The sequence below is a fragment of the Hylobates moloch genome, unplaced genomic scaffold (genome assembly GCF_009828535.3).
Source record: "Hylobates moloch isolate HMO894 unplaced genomic scaffold, HMol_V3 SCAFFOLD_16, whole genome shotgun sequence".
NCBI lineage: Eukaryota > Metazoa > Chordata > Mammalia > Primates > Hylobatidae > Hylobates > Hylobates moloch.
Genome location: NW_026652291.1, coordinates 32,321,550 through 32,345,472, shown reverse-complemented (window position 1 = coordinate 32,345,472; position 23,923 = coordinate 32,321,550). Strand labels below are relative to the sequence as shown.

The window sequence follows — 23,923 nt, the reverse complement described above, 5'->3', positions numbered from 1 at the left end:
AAGGTGGGCAGATCACCTGAGATCAAGGGTCCGAGACCAGCCTGGCCAACATGATGAAACCCCGTCTCTACTAAAAATGCAAAAATTAGCCGGGCATGGTGGCAGGTGCCTGTAATCCCAGCTACTTGGGAGGCTGAGGCAGGAGAATCGCTTGAACCCAGGTTGTAGTGAGCCGAGATTGCGCCACTGCACTCCAGCCTGGGCGACAAGAGCGAAACTCCATCTCAAAAAAAAGAAAAAACAAGAAAAGAAGGGGAAAATGAACAAAAGATTCTCTAGGGAAGCATCCACCCTTCCCCACCTTCAAAAGCTCCTCTATGTCTCTTTCCATAGGTCTTTCCAACTCCTCTTGCCTGAAACTTCTTTACCCTTGTTTTTCTTCCCTTCTTCATGGTCTCCCCACATCTTTCCTCCAATTTCCCATCAAGCAAATGTGTTCGATACATTTAGCAGTTCTAACCTCAGATAGAAATGATCTCATGAGAGCTCCTCCCAAAGCAGGGAAGACTCCCCAGAAAAGTCTGACCAGCCATCAGAAGTGCATCTGCCCTATATAATCTCCTGGATAAACTCAAGGGTGGTTCGGCCAGTAGATGCACCCACAGGAAAACATTGAAGGTCAAATTAATAAGAAATATGTCTATTATGTTAATCCTGTCTCAAAAGGCCAAATGCCTGCTCAATTCCAGAAAAATCAATCACTTCAAGGAATTGACAGGCCAGAAGAAAAAAGAGAATCATGCAAACTGGAGGTGTCTTAAAGTAGTTAAAGACAGGTTCTCTAAAAAGCTGACTCACAGTGGTTTCGATGGCTTACGTAGGTCAAATCTGAAACATCCTTGTACTAAAACAAAACAGCCTACCAAGTTAAATGCCAGGAGTCTGTTGTAACTGAATGATCACCAGGCTGAAAAAGCTCACGAGACACTGGGCAGAAACTGAAGGCACATAATAGGGTTTCTTTCATCTTTCTTTTGGTCTGAGTCATCCTCAACCCTGTGTTTCCCAGTAAACGCCATATAATGCCTTCCCCTCTACCACTATCACTAAACAAAAGGGGCTTTTACTTGAGTTTCTTTGTGTTGAAGGCAATGATGGAGGAGGAGGCCCTGCTACCAACCCAACTATTGGTTATTATTTTGACAGCTCCTAAGAAGACCTATTTTTTTGTTATATTTATATGACACCTAAGAAACCAATAATAGATATATTCATATTCTGACCAGAACTTGCCAAAGGGCTAACCAGCCACTGCACCAAAATTAGTCCTTACATTATAATACTGTGGCCATTGGAAGAGAAAAATGGGAAAATTCAACAATTTGAAAGATTATGATCCCTCTGGCTCATGATCTACGACCAGAATGAAGTCCTGAGGATTTCCTTCTGTTATGTTATCTACCAGCCAATCTCCAACAGAGGAGCTGGAAAGAAGAAGCCCCAGGAAGCTACCCTAGACCAGAAAGCCAAGAACAGGGCCGAGAAAGTGAACAGCAGACAAGCCTGAAATAGAAGTGGCACAGACGTGGCAGACCAGTACGCCCAGTTTGTGGTAAAGAATTCCCATACAGGGCTGGGTGCAGTGGCTCATGCCTGTAATCCCAGCACTTTGGGAGGCCGAGGCAGGCAGATCACTTGAGGTCAGGAGTTTGAGACCAGCCTGGTCCACATGGCAAAACTCTGTCTCTACTAAAAATACAAAAATCAGCCGGGCATGGTGGCAGGCGCCTGTAGTCCCAGCTACTCAGGAGGCTGAGGCAGGAGAATTGCATGAACCCAGGAGGCAGAGGTTGCAGTGAGCCAAGATGGTGCCACTGCACTCCAGCTGGGTGACAGAGTGAGACTCCATCTGAAAGAAGGAAGGAAGGGAGGGAGGGAGGGAGGGAAGGAAGGGAAAGAAGGGGGGAAGGAAAGGGGAAGGAAGGGGGGAAGGAAGGGGTAAGGAAGCGGGGAAGGAAGGGAGGAAGGAAGGGGAAGGAAGGAAGAAAGAAAGAAAGGAAGGGAGGGAGGAAATAGCAGAGGAAACCTCCGCCTCCTGGGTTCATGCGATTCTCCTGCCTCAGCCTCCTGAGTAGCTGGGACTACAGGTGCCTGCCACCACGCCCAGCTGATTTCTATATTTTTAGTAGACACGGGGTTTTGCCATGTTAGCCAAGCTGCTCTCGAATTCCTGACCTCAAGTGATCCGCCTGCCTCGGCCTCCCAAAGTGCTGGGATTACAGGGGTGAGCCACCATGCCCGGCCTGCTATTTTCCATTCCTGAACTCCACTAGAATAACATCTCTTTTAGTCAAGTCCCAGTATTCTGAGCAACACTATTCTGGGACCATAAACAAGTGAAGCCGCCAAGCTACACGATGGGTCTTCTTAAAGAAGCAGTCTTGTTGGGCGCAGTGGCTCATGCCTGTACCCAAGAGGTGGAGATTGCAGTGAGCTGAGATCGTACCACTGCACTCCAGCCTGGCAACAGAGCAAGACTCCATCTCAAAAATAAATAAATAAATAAAAAATAAAAACACAAGAACAAAGAAAAACAAATGCCTTTTACTGTTTCACATTTCTTCTCCTGATAGGTTAACATTCTAATACAACAAGATGTCTGACTCCCACACAAGACCCAAGAGATGGGAAAATTCTATCCTCTTCCCCCACTAAGAACTCTAACTACCAGAAATCTTATTCTTCTGACCTTTAACTTATTTGCTAAGGTGTTGCCTCTGGCTTCAAGAGATTATAGATGACTCGTCAGCGTGAATCATTTATTTATTACGAGCTCTAAATAATGGATCTTGGCCGGGCACGGTGCTCACGCCTGTAATCCCATCACTTTAGGAGGCCAAGGCGGGAGGATCACGAGGTCAGGAGATCAAGACCATCCTGGCTAACACCGTGAAACCCCGTCTCTACTAAAAGTACAAAAAATTAGCCAGGCATGGTGGTGGGCGCCTATAGTCCCAGCTACTCAGGAGGCTGAGGCAGGAGAATGGCATGAACCCAGGAGGCGGAGCTTGTAGTGAGCTTGAGATCGCACCACTGCACTCCAGCCTGGGCAACAGTGCAAGATTCCGTCTCAAATAAATAAATAAATAAATAAATAAATAAATAAATAAATAAATAAAGGATCTATAAGTCCTTTGGTTTTCCTAGTACAGTTCCACTGAGGCCTAGAAAAATCAATGAATACGGCCAGATGCAGTGGCTCATGCCTGTAATCCCAGCACTTTGGGAGGCCAAGGCTGGTGGATCACCTGAGGTCAGGAGTTCAAGATCAGCCTGGCCAAAATGGTGAAACCCCATCTCTACTAAAAATTAGCCAGGTGTGGTGGCCGGCACCTATAATCCCAGCTACTCAGGAGGCTGAGGCAGGAGAATCACTTGAACCCAGGAGTCAGAGGTTGCAGTGAACCAAGATTGCGCCACTGCACTCCAGCCTGAGCAACAAGAGCAAAACTCCAGTCCCCAAAGAAGAAAAACAAAAAAAGATCAATGAATACAACTCAGAAAGTCTTACCATTTCACTAGAGAGGTTACAAAGTATGTCAAAAGAGAATGCTGAGTTCACCAGATAAATTACTTGAGGAGCAAATAGAACTGAAAAAGGGAGGAAAAAGGCCAGGTACAGTAATCCCAGCAGTTTGGGAGGCCACAGGAGGATCACATGAGCCCAGGAGGTGGAAACCGGCCTGGGCATCATAGTAAGGCCCTGTCTCAAAAGAAAAAAGAAAAAAAAAGATGAAGGAAAAACTTTGGTTCAATTTTTTTTGTCCCTGATACATTTTCCACTTCACTAGTGTCCAGATGTCCTGTTAGACTAAACCTTCATCTGTCAGATCGATTACTTTATCAATCTCAGCACTACTGACCTTTTATACCACCAGATAACTCCTTCTGTTGGGGGCTGCCCTATGTCCTGCCTGTGGTTTTAAGTAGCACCCTGGCCTCTATGCACTATCCAGCAGCATACTCCCCCCAAAGCTCAGTTGTGACAACCAAAGATGTCTCCAATCATTGCCAAATGTCCCTTGAGGGAGCAAAATCGCTCCTGATTGACAACCACTGTGTTAGATAATACAAACGGGAGTAATTTCTCTCTTTTTTGTACCAATCAGGTTCTTAAAGACTTAGTTTTATCAATTTCACACAATAAAACCTGGCGTATTAAATAAGCAAGTGTTATTTGTACAAACCAAATGCCTACAAGTCACCACTGACTTCTCCTACTCCCTCACTCCTCCATCCAACATATCAGCACTCCTATTTTACCTACGAACTTTGTCCAAAATTCATCAATGTCTCTCCATTTCCCCATCTCAGTAATACCAAATCTACACCACTTCTTTCCTCACCCTCTGCAACAGCCTCCTAAGTGGTCTCCCTGCCTTCCTTCCTGTCCCTCTACAGTCACTACCATCTAGTCTATACATCAGTCTCTATTGGGTCACTATAGCTTCTATCAGGTCCTGTGACTTCTTAGCATAAAGCAGTCTGGTGTCTCCCATCACCCTTAAAATAAAATCCGCTTACTTCTACGGCCTCCCGTGCTCTGGCACCTGCTTCCCTCTGCACCTCTTTCCTTACCATTCTCTGCCAGCTCACTCTAGCCACGCTGGCATTCTTTCTAGCCTTGAACATGCCATCCGACCTTCATTTTCTTCTCATTCCCTCTATCTGGAGGCCTACATACCACATTAGTATTACCCATAAGGTCTCTGCTTAAACATCACCTCTGCAAGCTGGGGGCAGTGGCTCATGCCTATAATCCCAGCACTTTGGGAGGCTGAGGTGGGCGGATCACCTGAGGTCTGGAGTCCAAGACTAGCCTGGCCAACATAGTAAAACCCCGTCTCTACTAAAATACAAAGATTAGTCGAGTGTGTTGATGGGTGCCTGTAATCCCACCTACTTGGGAGGCGAAGGAAGCAGAATCGCTTGAACCCGGGAGGCAGAGGTTGCAGTGAGGTGAGATTGCGCCACTGCACTCCAGCCTAGGCGACAGAGCAAGACTCCGTCTCAAAAAAAAAAAAAAGTCACCTCTACAATAAGGCCTTCTCTGACCATCCTGCCAAAGAGGCTTCCAAATCACTCTCCTTAATAATACTCACTACAGCTGAACCAACTATTTAGGTGTTTCCATTTGTGAAATCTGCTTTCCCCACTTGAATGGTAAGCTCTATGAAGGAATGGACCATGTCTTATTAACCATGTATCCCCAGAACATAGAAAGTGCCTGGCACGGCTGGGTGCAGTGGCTCATGCCTGTAATCCCATCACTTTGGGAGGCCGAGGCAGGCAGATCATGAGGTCACGAGTTCGAGACCAGCCTGACTAACATGGTGAAACCCCATCTCTACTAAAAATACAAAAAAACTGGCCAGGCATGATGGCGCGCACCTGTAATCCCAGCTACTCAGGAGGCTGAGGCAGAAGAATTGCTTGAACCCAGGAGGCGGAGGTTGCAGTGAGCCAAGATCGTGCCACTGAACTCCAGCCTGGGTGACAGAGACTCCATCTCAAAAAAAAAAAAAAAGTTCCTGGCACATAATATATGCACCAAAAATGTGATGAATTAATGGATGTCTTTGGCTAGCAGGTCAAATGTGTCCATTTAGGAGCTACAGGTGACTTTCTACTTCTGAGACCAAAAATCAGTCTCTTCTCAAATTTACCACTATAGTACACACTCAAATGACAAGGTAATGATAAAATGTTCACCCTTAAAGGAAGCTTTTTGTCCTTTTACATTTTCTAAAAGAAACTGAATAGTACTCAAATCATACACAAAAATCTTAGAAGACTCTAGGCCATAGAATTTGAGGAGACCACACACAAGGGTTACAGCCTACAGGTGCTAAAATAACCTCTATCTATGGGCCGGGCACAGTGGTGCATACCTGTAGTCTCAGCTACTTGGGCAGCTGAAGTGGAAGGATTGCTTGAGCCCAAGAATTCAAGGCCAGCCCGGGCAACACAGCAAGACCCCATCTAAAAAAAAAAAATCTCTATGTACTAAATTGAAAATGCTCAAAACCCACAAATGCCTAGAAACATGAAAAGAAAAACAAAATCAGAACCTAACCGATAGACTCTTTACTGCTATTAGGAAGTTCATCAATAACACTTTGATAATGATAAATAATACATTTATACAGAGCTATGGTTCATCAGATTCTCACAGCAGCCATAAAGAATTGGTGAGCTGGTGCTTTTGGCCACAATGAAGTTTAATTATAAAGTTTAGGCCGAGGCCAGGCGCAGTGGCTCACGCCTGTAATCCCAGCACTTTGGGAGGCCGAGGCAGGTGGATCACGAGGTCAGGAGTTCGAGACCAGCCTGACCAACAAGGTGAAACCCTGTCTCTACTAAAAATACAAAAATTAGCCAGGCGTGGTGGTGGTGCCTACGATCACAGCTACTCGGGAGGCTGACGCAGGAGAATCGCTTGAACCCAGGAGACGGAGGTTGCAGTGAGCTGAGATCACACCACTGCACTCCAGCCTGGGCAACAGAGCAAGACTCAGTCTCAAAAAAAAAAAAAAAAAAGAAAATTTATGTCGAGCTCACACCTGTAATCCTGCACTTTGGGAGGCCAAGGTGGGCAGGTCATGAGGTCAAGAGATCAAGACCATCCTGGTCAACATGGTGAAACCCTGTCTCTACGAAAAATACAAAAATTAGCTGGGCATGGTGGCACACACCTGTACTCCCATCTACTTGGGAAGCTAAGGCAGAAGAATTGCTCGAACCCAGGAGGCAGAGGTTGCAGTGAGCCAAGATTGTGCCATCACACTCCAGCACCTGGGTGACAGAGTGAGACTCCATCTCAAAAAAAAAAAAAAAAAAAAGGAAATGAAAGAAAAGGATAAGTATAAATGAAAAAATTCTAGAAAGGCATGCAGTTCACTGTTTTTTGTTTGTTTGTTTGTTTGTTTTTTCAGACAGTCTCGCACTGTCACCCGGGCTGGAGTGCAATGGTGTGATCTCAGCTCACTGCAACCTCCGCCTCCCGAGTTCACACGGTTCTCCTGCCTCAGCCTCCTGAGTAGCTGGGATTACAGGCGCACACCACCACACCAGGCTAATTTTTTTGTATTTTTAGTATAGACGGAGTTTCACTATGTTGGCCAGACTGGTCTCGAGCTCCTGACCTCGTGATCCACCTGCCTCGGCCTCCCAAAGTGATGGGATTACAGGCGTGAGCCACCGCGTCTGGCCGCAGTTCATCATTAATGGTGACTGCTTTAATCCCAGCACTTTGGGAAGCCAGGATAGGAGAATCAATTAGGTCAGGAGTTGGAGATCATCCTGGCCAACATGCAAAACCCAGTCCCTACTGAAAACACAAAAATTGGAAGGCCTGGTGGCAGGCGCCTACAATCCCAGTAGCGATTACAGGCGTGAGCCACCACGCCTAGCTAATTTTTTTTATTTTCAGTAGAGACAGGGTTTGACCATGTTGGCCCAGCTGCTCTCGAACTCCTGACCTCAGGTGATCTATCTGCCTGGGCCTCCCAAAGTGCTGGGATTGCAGGCATGAGCCACCATGTCTGGCCTTGATATCCATTTTTTAAAACCTGAAGTTGGCTGGGCATGGTCACTCACGCCTGTAATCCCAGCATCTTGGGAGGCTGAGGCGGGCGGATAACTTGAGGTCAGGAGTTCAAGACCAGCCTGACCAACATAGAGAAACCCCCGTCTCTACTAAAACAAACACAAAAGTTAGCCAGGCAGGGTGGTGTGTGTCGGTAGTTCCAGCTACTCAGGAGGCTGAGGCAGGAGAATCACTTGAACCTGGGAGACGGAGCTTGCAGTGAGGCAAGATCGTGCCACTGCACTCCAGCCTGGGGGACAGAGTGAGACTCTGTCTCAAAATAAAAAATAAAAATAAATAAATAAATAAATAACTGAAGTTGAGATGTGACAACACCAATCAGTAAGTATTTATGCACTGACAATGTGTTTACCATTGTACATGGCACAGGCCGTGAAACATGGTCCTGCTCTCCAGAAGTTCACAATCTAGCTTAATTTATAACCTAGATTTATGTCAATCATCTAATTGTTTTGAACATTCACTACCAGAAAACTGAACTAGATATTTTAAGTATTTCTCCATTTATGACTCTATGAGAACAAATCACCTAAAATCAATGAATTCTATGTCTAAACCATCAGTCCCAAAAATGCTGCTTGCAATTAATAAACTGTTATTTCCTAGGAAGTGGTTAATGTTTATGAAGGGAGGAAATGCAGGAAGAATCTTTACGAACAATCTAATTATTACATATTACATTCAAGATAAAAAAGATGAAGGACCAATATCATCTCTGGGTAGTTAGAATTATCTTCTTCATTACACTTCTTTATATGCTCTTAATTTTCAACTAAGGAACACGTATCAATGCTACAAAAGGAAAAAAAAATACACATTCTCCTCCCCAAAAAAACATTCTTTTTAAAGGTGCCAATGCAATCCATGAGGGTTACTAGTTCACCCCAAAGCTTCCCCTCATTTGACAAAAGTGGCAACAACCAAACTATGACTTTCCAAAAGCTGACATTACAGAGAACTGAGCAAGACCATCAAGAATCACCCAAAATCCAAGTGTTCCATTTATAAAAGATTTAGTCCACAATGTCACCCAATTAGAGCGTAATCCATAACGAAGACATTATCGCTGACAAGGGACGTGGAATGGGATCTAGGTCACTCTTCCATAACTCTATTCGATCCTCTCAAACCAATAAAGAAAAGTCTGTGTTAGCAAAGTATTAAGCTGACAATGGAAGTATATAGGAATCATGATGTATCTCATTTCCATCAGCTTTATCCAAGGAGGAAAAAAGTACAGAAAAAAATATTAGGTGGGTAATTAGGGAGCCTCTCAAATGGTAACTTACTTACATAGGTACTCCCCTCCAAACTGGAAACTGAAGGAGTCATCACCATCAAAAGTACTGAGTCAATGGACCACAGATACTCCAGTGATACTGACTACAACAAACTGGTACTGGATACTATGTGCCAGAATGTGATAAAAAATCATTTAAGCTGTGCCTCGGTTTCACTTGTACTTCACAGGATTGTTGATAGGACTCAAAAAGATTAGGAATGGAAAGGATTTTTATCACCCTTGGCTATACGGTGATTGGTAAACAAGGATGTGAATTCAAGCAAACTTCACTTGAAAGCCCACTCAAAAGAAAAGTATAGACATTACACTACCTTCATTCAAAAGTATAAACATTATACTACCCCTTCCCCAGTCTCGCCTAGCTGTCACAACACTACCATCTCCCCAACTCAGACTCAAGCCAAATATCCCCTAGTCATTCTGTACTCCCAGATGCCCTCACTGGCTTTTACTGATCAGAAACCTATACAAGAAAATATGAAGAGACCAGCCAATCACGCCTGTAATCCCAGCACTTTGGGAGGCCAAGGCGGGCGGATCACTTGAGGTCAGGAGTTCGAGACCAACCTGGCCAATATGGTGAAACCCCGTCTCTACTAAAAATTCTAAATTAGCCAGGCGTGATGGCACGCATCTGTAATCCCAGCTCCTTGGGAGGCTGAGGCAGGAAAATCGCTTGAATCCAGGAAGCAGAGGTTGCAGTGAGCCAAGATGGCACCACTGCACTCCAGCCTGGGTGACAGAGCGAAACTCCATCTCAAAAAAAATATATATATATATATATATATATTTGTATTTACATATACATATATATGTATTTTTTATAATCTATAATATATAGTATATATACTAGTATATATACTATATATAATATAATATATATTACATATAGTATATAATATATACTATATAATATAGTATCTAATATATACTATATTATATATAGTATATATACTATACATTGTATATACTATATACAATATATACTATATATAATATATAATTATATATACTATATAATATATAATTATATATACTATATAGTATATATAATTATGTATAGTATATATTATATATATATGAAGAGACCATCTGGAAAGAATATTGTCCTTATTAAAAGCCACTTTTTAAATCAAGATAACAGGTTTATGCCTTATTAGCTAGCACTCCCATGGGACCCACTGTTAGTGTGTGTTTCCCTGGATAGGTGCAGTCCCGCATCACTAACATTTACTCACAGCTTGCCAGGGTGCTCTCATTCTGAAATGTTTTAAATTAGTTTGTTCTAATAATAATGCTACAATTAATACTAACAACAGCTACCATATACACTGACCATTTATTATGCAACAGGCTCTACAAACACTGTCTCATTTCAACCTCACAACTCGATGAAGTAGGCTGTCCCCCATTTTATAGATGAAAAAGCTAAGGGTCAGAGAAGTAAAGTAATTCGGCCAGAGGTCATGCAGCTGGTAACTAAATCTGACTCCATGCAACTAAAGCCTCCAGAGGTCTTGCCTTTTAATGATTAAAATGTGATCTCCTCTTGGACATTGTTTTTTGAGAGCTGGCTTCCAACAACAGATCTGCTCCACTACACATGAATCCCACTATATGCATGTGCTTACCTGAATTTCTTCATTTTCGTCTACTAGGAGGAAACTCACAACCTTCTCAGTCATCTTCTTCCTCTTGGTCTCCTCATCCATCTCTTCTGCCTCCAGTGACTCCTGGAGATTACTGACATTGTACACAGTAACAGGGTGTCTCCTTTTGTTACCCCCAGAATGAGTCCTCTTCTGACACTCCAGGCACAAGTTGATTTTGCAGGTCTGGCACCTCACTATTGCCCTCTGCCTAACACCTGGTAAATGCCCACTGAGACCCTTGCAGAGGTCACAGTAAGGGACATGGCCAGGTTTGAGTCTTATCCGCTCATGGTTTCTCAGGCGCTCCTGCCGATGGAGCTCCTCCTCGCAGCGGAGACACTGCAGACTGCAGCACTCATCACACTCAAAGATAGCTTCATCAGTCCCGCTGCAAGCGTAACTTTCCTGACACATCAGCCCCGGATTCAGGCCCTTCTCTGCTGGGGAAGTCTGGGCACTCATACTCACACTGGTAAGGAAACACACCCACCATATAATAGTCACTGAGCTTGCCCCGGGGTGAAGACGAAGATTTGAGTCTGAAGACTGCACGAAACTTCCACAGGGTTCTGAACACTTTAAAAAAGAACACCTTTCATGTCCTGTTATGGCTCTTCACAAACAAATGTTCAAATTTTTAATTTGCTGCCTCTAAGACTCTTGTATTAGCAGCAACGTTGATTTGGTTTGATGGTTTCATCCTCCATAAAGTGCAAGCAAAGACGTGGTCAAAATTGACTTGGAAGGGTCTTTTATGGCTATCTGAGAGAGGTCTGATGGGTGTACAGTGGTGGGTTCATGGGTTGGACATCAGCTACAAAGTTTTGGTAATGAAAGAAAGTGGTCAGGAGCTTTTCAATATAATTCGACCTGAAGTTAGTATTTCAGGGGATACCTAGAATAGAGGAAGGAAAAGGATTTCACTCATCTAAAAAACGGAAGTGCACCTTTAAAAAAAATTTTTTTTTGACTAAATTAAATATTAGCCCAAAACTGCTAAGAGAAATCTCATTCCTCTTTTTTTTTTTTTTTTTTTTTGAGACAGAGTTTTGCTCTTGTTGCCCAGGCTGGAGTGCAATGGGACAGTCTCGGCTCACTGCAACCTCCGCCTCCCGGGTTCAAGCGATTCTCCTGCCTCAGCCTCCCAAGGAGCTGGGATTACAAGCGCTCACCACCATGCCCAGCTAATTTTTGTATTTTTAGTAGAGACGGGGTTTCACCATGTTGGCCAGGCTGGTCTTGAACTCTTGACCCCAGGTGATCTGCCCGCCTCAGCCTCCCAAAGTGCTGGGATTACAGACGTGAGTCACCGCACCTGGCCAGAAATCTCATTTTTTATCTTAACAGTTACACTGGCTTGTTGTACAGCTAGGCGCAGTGGCTCACACCTGTAATTCCATCACTTTGGGAGGCTAAGGTTGGCAGATCACTTGAGGTCAGGAGTTCGAGACCACCCTGCCCAACATGGTGAAATCCCATCTCTACTAAAAATACAAATGTTAGCTAGGCATGGTGGCGGGCACCTGTAATCCCAGCTACTAGGGAGGCTGAGGCAAGAGAATCACTGGAACCCAGGAGGCGGAGGTTGCAGTGAGCCGAGATCTTGTCACTGCACTCCAGCCTGGAAGACAGAGAAAGACTCCCTCAAAAAAAAAAAAAAAAAAAAAAATCTCAAAATTAAGGCTAAAGTTCCTCCTCTTGACAACAAACGCCACCTCTAGGCCCAAGGCATTTAAGAGACTTTGCTGCTCTATTTCCCAGACTGGAATTTTCTGTTCATTCAGATATTAAATTCAGAATCTAAATCACTAAGTGAGTCGTCCTTGGAAGGACAGCCCTCTGCACCCCCACACGCATCCCACAATTGGGAGGAGTGGAGAGGCCTTCACAAAGCTAATGAAAATGTAATAATAAACTTTAGATCTATCAAATACCTGGGCCGACCTGGTTAGCCTTGTAACTGGATTGTTTCAACTCTAGCTAGATGTATATTAAGGACTCTAAACTTAGAAACAATAGTAACAATTTCGTGTTTAAAAACAATTTTTTTACATTGTAATTCTTCTGTCCCTTCTTTCACTAATTGGAAAAAAAAAAAAAAAAAGGAGCAACAGGAGACAATTCCTCTACTTTGACCCGTGGCAAAGCCAGGCCTGCAGTGAATCAAAACAAATAATTTTTCTCTTTGTCACTTAAAAACTAACTTTAAAATAACTTCAAAATAGGAAAAAAGATAACTGGGGCAAGAAAGGGGCTTTTGTCACTTTGACAATTATATTCCTAATTCCCCCTAGCCTTGACCCGCATTCCAAGGCCCCGACAAGGTGTAAAGCCCTGCATTTCTGATAGTCACTCCTCCCCTACAGTAATCAATCTATCAATCTTATTTTTAGATAAACAAGGAAGGCGAAGGGAGTGACTAGGGGATCTTATTTACACTCTAACCTCAGACATGCCCAGCCAGCTCCCAAAACAGAAACAAAAATCAAACTTGTCACAATTGAGAAAAATATAAAATCAACCTTCAAAAGTACACCTTACGCCCGGCCATGTCAACCAAACATTTTGCCCACTCGGGCCCCCACCTCGACACCTCTCCCCAGCCGGGGGTTCCTCATCCTTCCTTCCACCCGGACACCACCGGCACAACCCGAGGGGCAGGAGCGGAGCCTAAGAACAAAGAAGGTCCCCCAAAATCCCCTCCACGCCGGCAAAGCCCCGAGCCGAATCCATTGTTTATACCACCCCACCCCCACCCCCGCCGCACCCGCCCCCCCTTCCTCCCGAGGGCAAGCCTGAGCCCCAGGACGATCACTCGCCCCGCGCTGGGCCGTGCCCTCCCCGCCCTGCCCTGCCGGCCGCGGCCCGGGGATCCCACCACGGAGAAGCTCGGCCGCAGCAAGGCGGCGTCGGGGGGCCGCAGGGCGCCGGTGGGGACAGAGGCTGTTCCTCAGGACACCGGCAGATCCATCTCCATCTCCATCTCCGCCACCCTCCTCCTTCGTTGCCTCCCGGGCTTCCTCCTCTCCTGTTGTCAGTTGGGATCAGCTGATCGGAGTGAACTTCTCCCAGCTCGGACTAACAGGAAAGCGTGAGCGGTGCAGCCCAGAAAGGGAGGAGCGAGAGAGGGAGGAGCCCGGCGCCAGCGAGGGCGGAGTGCGCACTGCCTCCTGGGTGATGTAGCTCCTCGAGGCGCGCTCTCGCCCCTCATCCCGGAAGCGAAGACTCTGAATGACTACAACTCCCAGTACTGAAGAGGCTGCTTTTGCGAGGAGGCGGTGGGGAAAGGCTACGGAGGATTTCGGAACTTGGAGTTTTTGCATTGAGTGTGGTGTCCGCAGGTTTCAGCACGTTCTTTTGGGTTGTAACTGGGGAAGGCATGGTGCTACATTAGAGAACTGATGTAATAATGTCTAGTATAAGTGGGAAATGGCGAGTAAATTAATTTGGATTCAAGTAACCCTGTTGCACACCATTCCCTCAGAAACGTGTGAGCACAGACAGTCTCCACCTTCCCAATTTCACTTCGCAAAAACTAAGGAAAAGACCAGAAGAAGTGATAAGAGGATATAGGTACTCTTGGGAAGTTTTTGTTGTTTTTTCCCCCCTTGGCAAAGGACAAAATTACAACGAATTTAGTTTTAAGCTCTCAATTGGCTTTATTGCGACTCTAGGATCAGGCAACACTTCATTCCAGAAAGTGGAGTGAATGTTCTGATGAGCTGAGCAGGAGAGGTTGGCTTTGTAGACAGAGAACAGCTTGAGGAAGCAAAAGCAAAGAACAAAGAGTATATTGGTTTCTTTCTTTCTTTCTCTTTCTTGTCATTCTTTTCTTTCCTCTTTATTCTCTTTTTTCAGTCTTCTCATGGGACCTTGACATATTGGTCACTTCTAAGCTACTTTCCTTGGAAGGTGGGAACAGAGAGACAGAGCAATAGAAAAATAGCTGATTAGTTGACATCAGTTACTTCAGGCTACTTCTTTTGTGTGAGGATTACAACAGAAGGAGCTTCATTATCATGCAACATTAAAACAAGCCTGTTTGGGAAACTGGCTGTCCTTATCCCTCTTTCCTTATTTCTCCGAAGGTCAGATAACAACTTAGCTTGGGTTTGCTAACAACTTAGTTTGGATTTGGTGAAGTGAAACTTTAGCATGGGTGACTCCATTTTTTATTTTAGCCAGGTCTATTGGGGCCTGGTGCAGGAGTTTAGTCCAAAACAAAGGCCTCCTATCATTTTTACTTAACACCCTTCAAGGGTATTCTCCAAGCCAACCGTGAATTTTTTTTCCTACCTATTATTTTTCTGATCTTTCCTTCTATAGTTTCAGAACTGCTCAGACTGGGCGCGGTGGCTCATGCCTGTAATCCCAGCACTTTGGGAGGTCGAGGTGGGCGGATCACCTGAGGTCGGGCGTTCCAGACCAGCCTGACCAACATGGAGAAACTCATCTCTACTAAAAAATACAAAATTAGCGGGGCGTGATGTTGCATGCCTGTAATCCCAGCTACTTGGGAGGCTGAGGCAGGAGAATTGCTTGAACCCAGGAGGCGGAGGTTGCGATAAGCTGAGATCGCGCCATTGCACTCCAGCCTGGGCAACAAGAGGGAAACTCTGTCTCAAAAAAAAAAAAAAAAACAAGCTATTATAGTTTCAGAACTTCTCAATTTGAAATTATCTTTGAGGGCCAGGCACAGTGGCTCATGCCTGTAATCCCAGCACTTTGGGAGGCCAAGGAGGGCAGATCATGAGGTCAGGAGTTTGAGACCAGCATGGCCAACATAGTGAAACCTCGTCTCTACTAAAAATACAAAACATTAGCTGGGTGTGGTGGTGTGCACCTGTAATCCCAGCTACTTGGGAGGCTGAGGCAGGAAAATCACGTGAACCCGGGAGGCAGAGGTTGCAGTGAGCCAAGATCGCATCATTGCACTCCAGCCTGGGCAACAGTGCAAGACTCGTCTCAAAAAAGAAAAAAAAAAAAAGAAAGAAATTTTACTTGCGTTAAATGGGCTAAATTTTCAGATAAGCTTTCAGGCTACAGTGCAGGCTAATGGTTAACATTTATCAGGCTTTTTTTTTTCTTTTTTTATGGCCTTGTATTTGTTTAGTGCTTTCACTTTTTGTTTGTTTCTTCAAACAACATTGAAAGAAAGCCTGGGTCTGTGTTACCAAAGATTGACTGCTTGCTCTAGAAAAGCTCCTGAATGCCTGGCATGGTGGTTCCTGTGTGTAATCTCAACACTTTGGGAGGCCAAGGCGGGCAGAGCACTTGAGGCCTGGCCAACATGGTGAAACCATGACTATACTAAAAATACAAAAAATTAGCTGGGAATGGTGGCGCGTGCCTGTAATCCCAGCTACTCTGGAGGCTGAGGGAGGAAAATCACTTGCATCCCAGAGGCAGAGGTGCCAGTGAGCCAAGATTGTGCCACTGCACTCCAGCCTGGGCAATGGATCAAAACTCCAACTCAAAAAAAAAAAAAAAGAGGCTGAGCGCAGTGGCTCACGCCTGTAATCCTAACACTTTGGGAGGCGGAGGCGGGTGGATTGCCTAAGTTCAGGAGTTCGAGACCAGCCTGGGCAACATGGTGAAAACCCATCTCTACTAAAATACAAAAAAAAAAAAAATTAGCCAGGCATGGCGGCATGCACCTGTAATCCCAGCTACTAGAGAGACTGAGACAAGAGAATCGCTTGAACCCCGGGGGTTGGAGGTTGCAGTGAGCCGAGATCACGCCATTGCACTCCAGCCTGCGTGACAGGCTGGAGTGACTCCATCCTGAGACTCCATCTGAAAGAAAAGAAAGAAAGGAAAGAAAGAAAGAAAGAAAGAAAGAAAGAAAGAAAGAAAGAAAGAAAGAAAGAAAGAAAACGTCCTGACTATACAAGTGGTTTGGTAAGTCACTCAACCTCTCCACAAAATAGAAATTGTAATTAATGAAGTCCCTGCCAATTCCAACATACTATGATTCTATCTTGATAATTGTTAACCCAGGAGAGAAAACTAAGATTAAGTGACTTGCCAGGGTTACATAACAAATTATTGACAAATCTGGGACAAGGCTGTATCTGCTGACTTGAAGTCCAATACTTTTTTTACCTTATGATTCCAAGGACATAAGTAAACCATTAGCAAAATCAAATCTACATAATAATGACCCATATATGAGGATTAAATTGCTGAAAATTATATTTTCAATACTGGGCAGAGAGCCAATGGTTGGATTATGAAACATGGCTGAGAAATTGTTTTCTAAAAACAACTTCTAGGGCGGGGCACAGTGGCTCATGCCCATAATCCCAGCACTTTGGGAGGCCAAGGCAGGTGGATCACGAGGTCAAGAGTTCAAGACCAGCCTGGCGAAGATGGCGAAACCCCGGCTCTACTAAAAATACAAAAATTAGCCAGGCCTGGTGGTGGGCACCTGTAATCCCAGCTACTCAGGAGGCTGAGGCAGGGAATTGCTTGAACCCGGGAGGCAGAGGTTGCAGTGAGCCAAGATCACACCACTGCCCTACAGCCTGGGTGACAGAGTGAGACCCCGTCTCAAAAAAAAAAGAAAAAACATTAAAAAATTTATGGGCCAGGCACAGTGGCTCATGCCTGTAATCCCAGAACTTTGGGAGGCCGAGGTGTGCAGATCATGAGGTCAGGAGTTTGAAACCAGCCTGGCCAATATGGTGAAACCCCATCTCTACTAAAAATACAAAAAGTTAGCAGAGTGTATTGGCGTGCACCTGTAATCCCAGCTACTCAGGAGGCTGAGGCAGGAAAATTGCTTGAACCCAGGAGGCAGAGGTTGCAGTGAGCTGAGATGGTGCCATTGGACTTCAGCTAGGACTATCCCTATAATAACTTGGAGCCATAATAGTTTCCTTGGCTGGGCACAGTGGCTCACACCAGTAATCCCAGCAATTTGGGAGGCCAAGGTGGTCAAATAACTTGAGGTCAGGAGTTCGAGACCAGCATGGCCAACATGGCAAAATCCAGTCTCTACTAAAAATACAAAAATTAGCCAGGCGTGGTGGCACCTGCTTGTAATGCCAGCTACTCGGGAGGGTGAGGTATAAGTATCACTTAAGCCCGGGAGGCGGAAGTTGCAGTAAGCCAAGATCGTGCCATTGCACTCCAGCCTGGGTGACAGAGGGAAACTCTGTCTAAAAAAAAAAAAAAAGTTTCCTTTAGCCAGGCACGGTGGTAGTGCATGTCTGTAATCCCAGCCACTCTGGAGACTGAGACCTGAGGATCCTTTGAGCCCAGGAGTTCCAGAAGAGCATGAGCAACATAGTGAGAACCCTCCCCCCCAACTCTTTTCCCTCTTCCCAAAAATAAAGAATATAAAATGATGGGAAAAACAGCAAACACAACCTTGCCTTCTGGATGTAAATATTTTTTTTTTGAGACAGAGTCTCACTCTGTTGCCCAGGCTGGAGTGCAGAGGCACGATCTTGGCTCACTGCAACCTCTGCCTCCCAGGTTCAAGCGATTCTCCTGCCTCAGCCTCACGAATAGCTGGGACTACAGGCATGCGCCACTACATCTGGGATGTAAATCTATTTGGAATGTGCAACACATGACCATAGGGACATGTGGTGTTTGTATAGATAGAACCTTTGGGTCTGGTGTGGTGGCAGGTGCCTATAACCCCAACTACTGGAGAGGCTGATGTGGGAGGATCACTGGAGCCCAGGAGTTCAAGACCATCCTGGTGGGCAAGATAGACTCCTATCTAAAAAAATAAAAATAAAAATAAAAACCTCACTTGCAGCCAGGTGCATTGGCTCACACCTGTAATCTCAGCACTTTGGGAGGCCAAGGCAGGTGGATCACCTGAGGTCAGGAGTTCGAGACCAGCCTGACCAACATGGTGAAACCCCATCTCTACTAAAAATACAAAAAATTAGCCAGATGTGGTGGCAGCCACCAGTAATCTCAGCTACTTGGGAGGCTGAGGCAGGAGAATCGCTTGAACCTGGGAGGCAGAAGTTGCAGTGAGCCGAGATCGTGCCGTTGCACTCCAGCCTGGGCAACAAGAGTGAAACTCTGTATCAAAAAAAAAAGTATACACACACACACACACACACACACGTATCTCCTGGGAACAAAATGGTGTTTAATAAACTATTTTATTTATTTATTTTTATTTTCTTTTTTTTTTTTTTTTTTTTGAGTTGGAGTCTTGCTTTTTTTCTCAGGCTGGTTTGCAGTGGGCAGATATCATGTCACTGCAAACTCCACCTCTAGGGTTCACGCCATTCTCCTTCCTCAGCCTCCCAATTAGCTAGGACTACAGGTGCCCGCCACCGCGCCCGGCTAATTTTTTGTATTTTTAGTAGAGACAGGGTTTCACCGTGTTAGCCAGGATGGTCTCGATCTCCTTACCTCGTGATCCACCCGCCTTGGCCTCCCAAAGTACTGGGATTACAGGCATGAGCCACCGCACCCGGCCTATTTATTTTTATTTTTTTGAGACAGAGACTTACTCTGTTGCCAGGCTGGAGTGCAGTGGTGCGATCTTGGCTCGCTGCAACCTCTGCCTCTAGGGTTCAAGCAATTTTCCTGCCTCAGCCTCCTGAGTAGCTGGGACTAGAGGCGAGTGCCACCACACCCAGCTAATTTTTGTATTTTTTTTTTTTTTGGGACGGATCTTGCTCTGTCCCCCAGGCTGGACAGGCCACGGAATCCCGGGTTCATGCCATTCTCCTGCCTCAGCCTCTCCGAGTAGCTGGGACTACAGGCACCCGCCACCACGCCCGGCTAATTTTTTGTATTTTTAGTAGAGACGGGGTTTCACCATGGTCTCGATCTCCTGACCTCGTGATCCGCCCGCCTCGGCCTCCCAAAGTGCTGGGATTACAAGCGTGAGCCACCGCGCCCGGCCTAATTTTTGTATTTTTAGTAGAGATGGGGTTTCACCATGTTGGCCAAGATGGTCTCGATCTCTTGACCTCATGATCCTCCCCGCTTGGTCTCCCAAAGGGCTGGGATTACAGGCGTTAGCCACCAAGCCTGGCCTTTATTTATTTTTTATTTATTTTTTTGAGACAGAGTCTTGCTCTGTCACCCAGGCCGGAATGCAGTGGCGCAATCTCGGCTCACTGCAACCTCCACCTCCTGGGTTCAAGTAATTCTCCTGCCTCAGCCTCCAGAGTAGCTGGGACTAGAGGCGAGTGCCACCACACCCAGCTAATTTTTGTATTTTTAGTAGAGATGGGGTTTCACCATATTGGTCAGGCTGGCCTCAAACTCCTAACCTCAGGTGATCCACCCGCCTTGGCCTCCCAAAGTGCTGGGATTACAGGCGTGAACCACCATGCCTGGCCTACTTTTATTCTTTTACCAGATCGTTGGAATTAGCAGATCTGTTTCTCATGTCAGTTTTCTTTACTCATTCTCATTCTTTGCACACTAAGTTATTTTTTACCATGAGCCACATTTTCCTTGGAAAATATTTGTGGGAATTCTTGGAGGCCTAGGATAAAGGTTTATTCCTCCAGAGAGGATTTGCTTTTGCTTCTGCAAAGAAGGACACTTGAAACAATTCACCATTTGAGGTTTGTATTTTTGACCACCAGGAGATGTATATTTGGACTATATATCCCTGGGAGGGCTGGCTTATGGGTCTAGTGCCACCCACACACACCTCCACAAACTCTCTCTTCCAAGACATCTTTCTTTTCACTCTGTTGGGGAAAGATATAATTACTTCCCATCTACCCTCACTGAAACTGTAGACTGAGTTCCTAGATTTAGATTTCCCACTTCCCCCAGGTCCTGGGCTTTGTCTTCTGTCCCACTTGCCTCAGGATGTCTAGAAAAATCAAGCTTTGGTCAGGGGCAGTGGCTTATGCCTGTAATCCCACCACTTTGGGAGGCCAAGGCAGGTGGAGCAATTGAGCCCAGGAGTTCAAGACCAGCTGGGCCAACATAGTGAAACACTGTTTCTACTAAAAATACAAAAATTAGCCAAGCTTTGTGGCTATTTACACACACCTGTAATCCCAGCTACTCTAGAGACTGAGGCATGAGAATCACTTGAATCCGGGAGACAGAGGTTGCAATGAGCCGAGATCATACACTCCAGCCTGGGCGACAGAGCAAGACTCTCTCTGAAAAAATATATATATATCTGAAAAGGAATTTGGAGGAAAAAGGCTTTTATTCTAGTGAACAGTTAGCAAACTATAGAAATGCGGCATTCCGTGTAAAACAAAGTTAAGCTCCAGAAACTAAAGAGACAGTTCAGTATTTTATTATTTTATTTTATTTTTATTTTTATTTTTTGAGATGGAGTGTTGCTCTGTCACCAAGGCTGGAGTGCAGTGGCGGGATCTTGGCTCACTGCAACCTCTGCTGCCCAGTTCAAGCAGTTCTCTTGCCTCAGCCTCCCAAGTAGCTGGGACTACAGGTGCACACCACCAGGTCCGGCTAATTTTTGTATTTTTAGTAGAGATGGGTTTCACCATGTTGGTCAGGCTGGTCTCGAACTCCTGACCTCAGGTGATCTGCCCCCCCCACCCCCACCCCCCGGCCTCCCAAAGTGCTGGGATTATAGATGTGAGCCATCACTCCTAGCTGGACAGTTCGGCTTTTATAGCACAAGTTCCTGCCCAAGTTCCAATCAGGTCCATTTATGCAAATGAAGGCGTCAAACTAGCTTAATTCTGATTGGTCAATATAGATCAGTTCTGATTGGTCTCTTCAGCCCAGATTGAGCTCTGATTGGTTGGTTCAGGTGAATGGTTTTTTTGTTGTTGTTTTTATTTGTTTGTTTGTTTTTTGAGACAGGATCTCTCTCACCCTGTAGCACAGGCTAGAGTTCCGTGGTGCAATCTCCCCTCACAGCAACCTCCACCTCCAAGATTCAAGTGATTCTTCTCCTTCAGCCTCCCAAGTAGCTGAAATTACAGACATGTGCCACCACGCCCGGCTAATTTTTGTACTTTCAGTAGAGGCAGGGTTTCACCCTGTTGGCCAGGCCGGTCTTGAACTCCTGACCTTAAGTGATCTGCCTGCCTTGGCTTCCCAAAGTGCTGGGATTACACACGTGCCCCACTAGGCCCAACCAGTTCAGGTGAGTTCTGACAGTACCAAAGTTTTAAAAAACACTGGTTTTGGGCTGGGCGCAGTGGCTCACACCTGTAATCCCAGCACTTAGGGAGGCCGAGACGGGTAGATTACTGAAACTCAGGAGTTCGAGACCAGCCTGGCCAACAGGGTGAAACCCGGTCTCTACTGAAAATACAAAAATTAGCCAGGCTTGGTGGCGGGTACCTGTAATCTCAGCTACTCCAGTGGCTGAGACAGGAGAATCACTTGAACCTGGGAGGTGGAGGTTGTAGTGAGCAGAGATCACACCACTGCACTCCAGCCTGGGTGACAGAGCGAGACTCCATCTCAAAATAAATAAATAAATAAATAAACACTGATTTTTAGATAACTCAGAGTGTGGGCCGGGTGCGGTGGCTCACGCCTGTAATCCCAGCACTTTGGGAGGCCATGGTGGGCAGATCACCTGAGGTCAGGAGTTCAAGACCAGCCTGACCAACATGGAAAACCCCGTTTCTACTAAAAATACAAAATTAGCTGGGCGTGGTGGCACATGTCTGTAATCTCAGCTACTCAGGAGGCTGAGGCAGGAGAATCGCTTGAACCCGGGAGGTGAAGGTCGCGGTGAGCCGAGATCGCGCCATTGCACTCCAGCCTGGACAACAAGAGCGAAACTCTGTCTCAGAAAAAAAAAAAAAGAGAGAGAGAGAGAATGAAGAACTCAGTGTATGTGTGACATCTAGTCATCAGCAAATGGCTGTTTGGCTCTATTTTAAATTTAGGCAGAATTAGCCACCCAGGATCCATCTTTAATGATTGGCTTTTTCAGGTTCACATTTGTTCACACAGTTTACAGTCCTGGTGGCTCACACCTGTAATCCCAGCAATTTGGGAGCTGAGGTGGTAGGATCGCTTGAAGCCGGGAGCAATCCTATATGTTGCTAAAATAACTTTCTTTTTTCTAGGCTTAAATGGCCGACTGACTCTACTTCTGGTTGATTTGTTTCTCTTTCAATATGATAATATAGGCCGCAAGGTGGCTCACGCCTGTAATCCTAGCACTTTGGAAGGGTTAGGCAGGAAGATCACTTGAGGTCAAGAGTTCGAGACCAGCCTGGCCAATACGATGAAACCCCGTCTCTACTAAAAATACAAAAAGTTAGCCTGGAGTGGTGGTGTATGCCTATAGTACCAGCTACTTGGAGGCTGAGGTAGGAGAATTGCTTGAACCCAGAAGGCGGAGGTTGCAGTGAGCCGAGATCGCGCCACTGCACTCCAGCCTGGGCGACAGAGCAAGACCCTGTTTCAATAAATAAATAAATAAGTATGGCCGGGCGTGGTGGCTCACGCCTGTAATCCCAGCACTTTGGGAGGCCGAGGTGGGTGGATCACCTGAGGTCAGGTGTTTGAGACCAGCCTGGCCAACATGGTGAAACCCCTTCTCTACTAAAAATACAAAAATTAGCCAGACGTGGTGTTGGGTACCTGTAATCCCAGCTACACGGGAGGCTGAGGCAGGAGAATCACTTGAACCCAGGAGGTGGAGGTTGCAGTGAGCCGAGATTGCACCATTGCACTCCAGCCTGGGTGACAAGAGCAAGACTCCATCTCAAAAAAAAAAAAGCATTATTTAAGCAGAAAGAAAATGATATCAGAGGGCAATTGGATTCACGTAAAAGAATGAAGAATGTCAGAAAATACCTGCTATAGTTTGAATGTTTGTGTCTCCTCGAAAATTCATGTTGAAACTTAATAGACTGCAGCGATGCAATCATGGCTCACAGCAGCCTTGACCTCTTGGGCCCAAGCAATCCACCTGCCTCAGTCTCTCAAGTAACTGAGACTACAGGTATGTGCCACTATACCCAGCTAATTTTAAAAATTTTTTGTGGAGATGGGGGTCCTGTTAGGTTGCCCAAACTCCTGGGCTCAAGTGATCCAAAATAAGCGAAGAGAAGAAAATAATAAAGATGGCCGGGCACGGTGGCTCATGCCGGTAATCCCAGCACTTTGGGAGGCCGAGGCAGGCGGATCACTTCAGGTCAGGAGTTCCAGACCAGCCTGGTCAACATGGCAAAACCCCATCTCTACTAAAAATACAAAAATTAGCTGGGTGTAGTGGCGCACGCCTATAATCCCAGCTACTTGGGAGGCTGAGGCAGAATTGCTTGAACCCTGGATTCTTGAACCTATCTCACCCTCCCAACTAGCTGGGATTACAGGCACCCGCCACCATGCCCAGCTAATTTTTGTATTTTTAGTAGTGACAAGGTTTTACCATGTTGGCCAGGCTGGCCTCGAACT

General features: G+C 45.6%; 1 protein-coding gene across 2 annotated transcripts in view; it reads right to left on the bottom strand.

Moving 5' to 3' along the window:
- The window catches only part of ZFYVE1 (zinc finger FYVE-type containing 1), a 56,913-nt gene extending 43,241 nt beyond the window's left edge, over window positions 1–13,672 (bottom strand). Inside the window, exons 1-2 of one of the 2 annotated variants that reach the window (XM_058429743.1) lie at window positions 13,443–13,672; window positions 10,544–11,459 (exon numbers count right to left, since the gene is read on the bottom strand). In XM_058429743.1, the coding sequence (XP_058285726.1) occupies window positions 10,544–11,026 (483 nt within the window). In that variant the 5' untranslated portion in view covers window positions 11,027–11,459; window positions 13,443–13,672. The remainder of the gene's footprint in view (window positions 1–10,543; window positions 11,460–13,442) is intronic. The other variant, XM_032179703.2, reaches the window with a different exon arrangement.
- Between the last annotated feature and the right edge of the window lie 10,251 nt (window positions 13,673–23,923).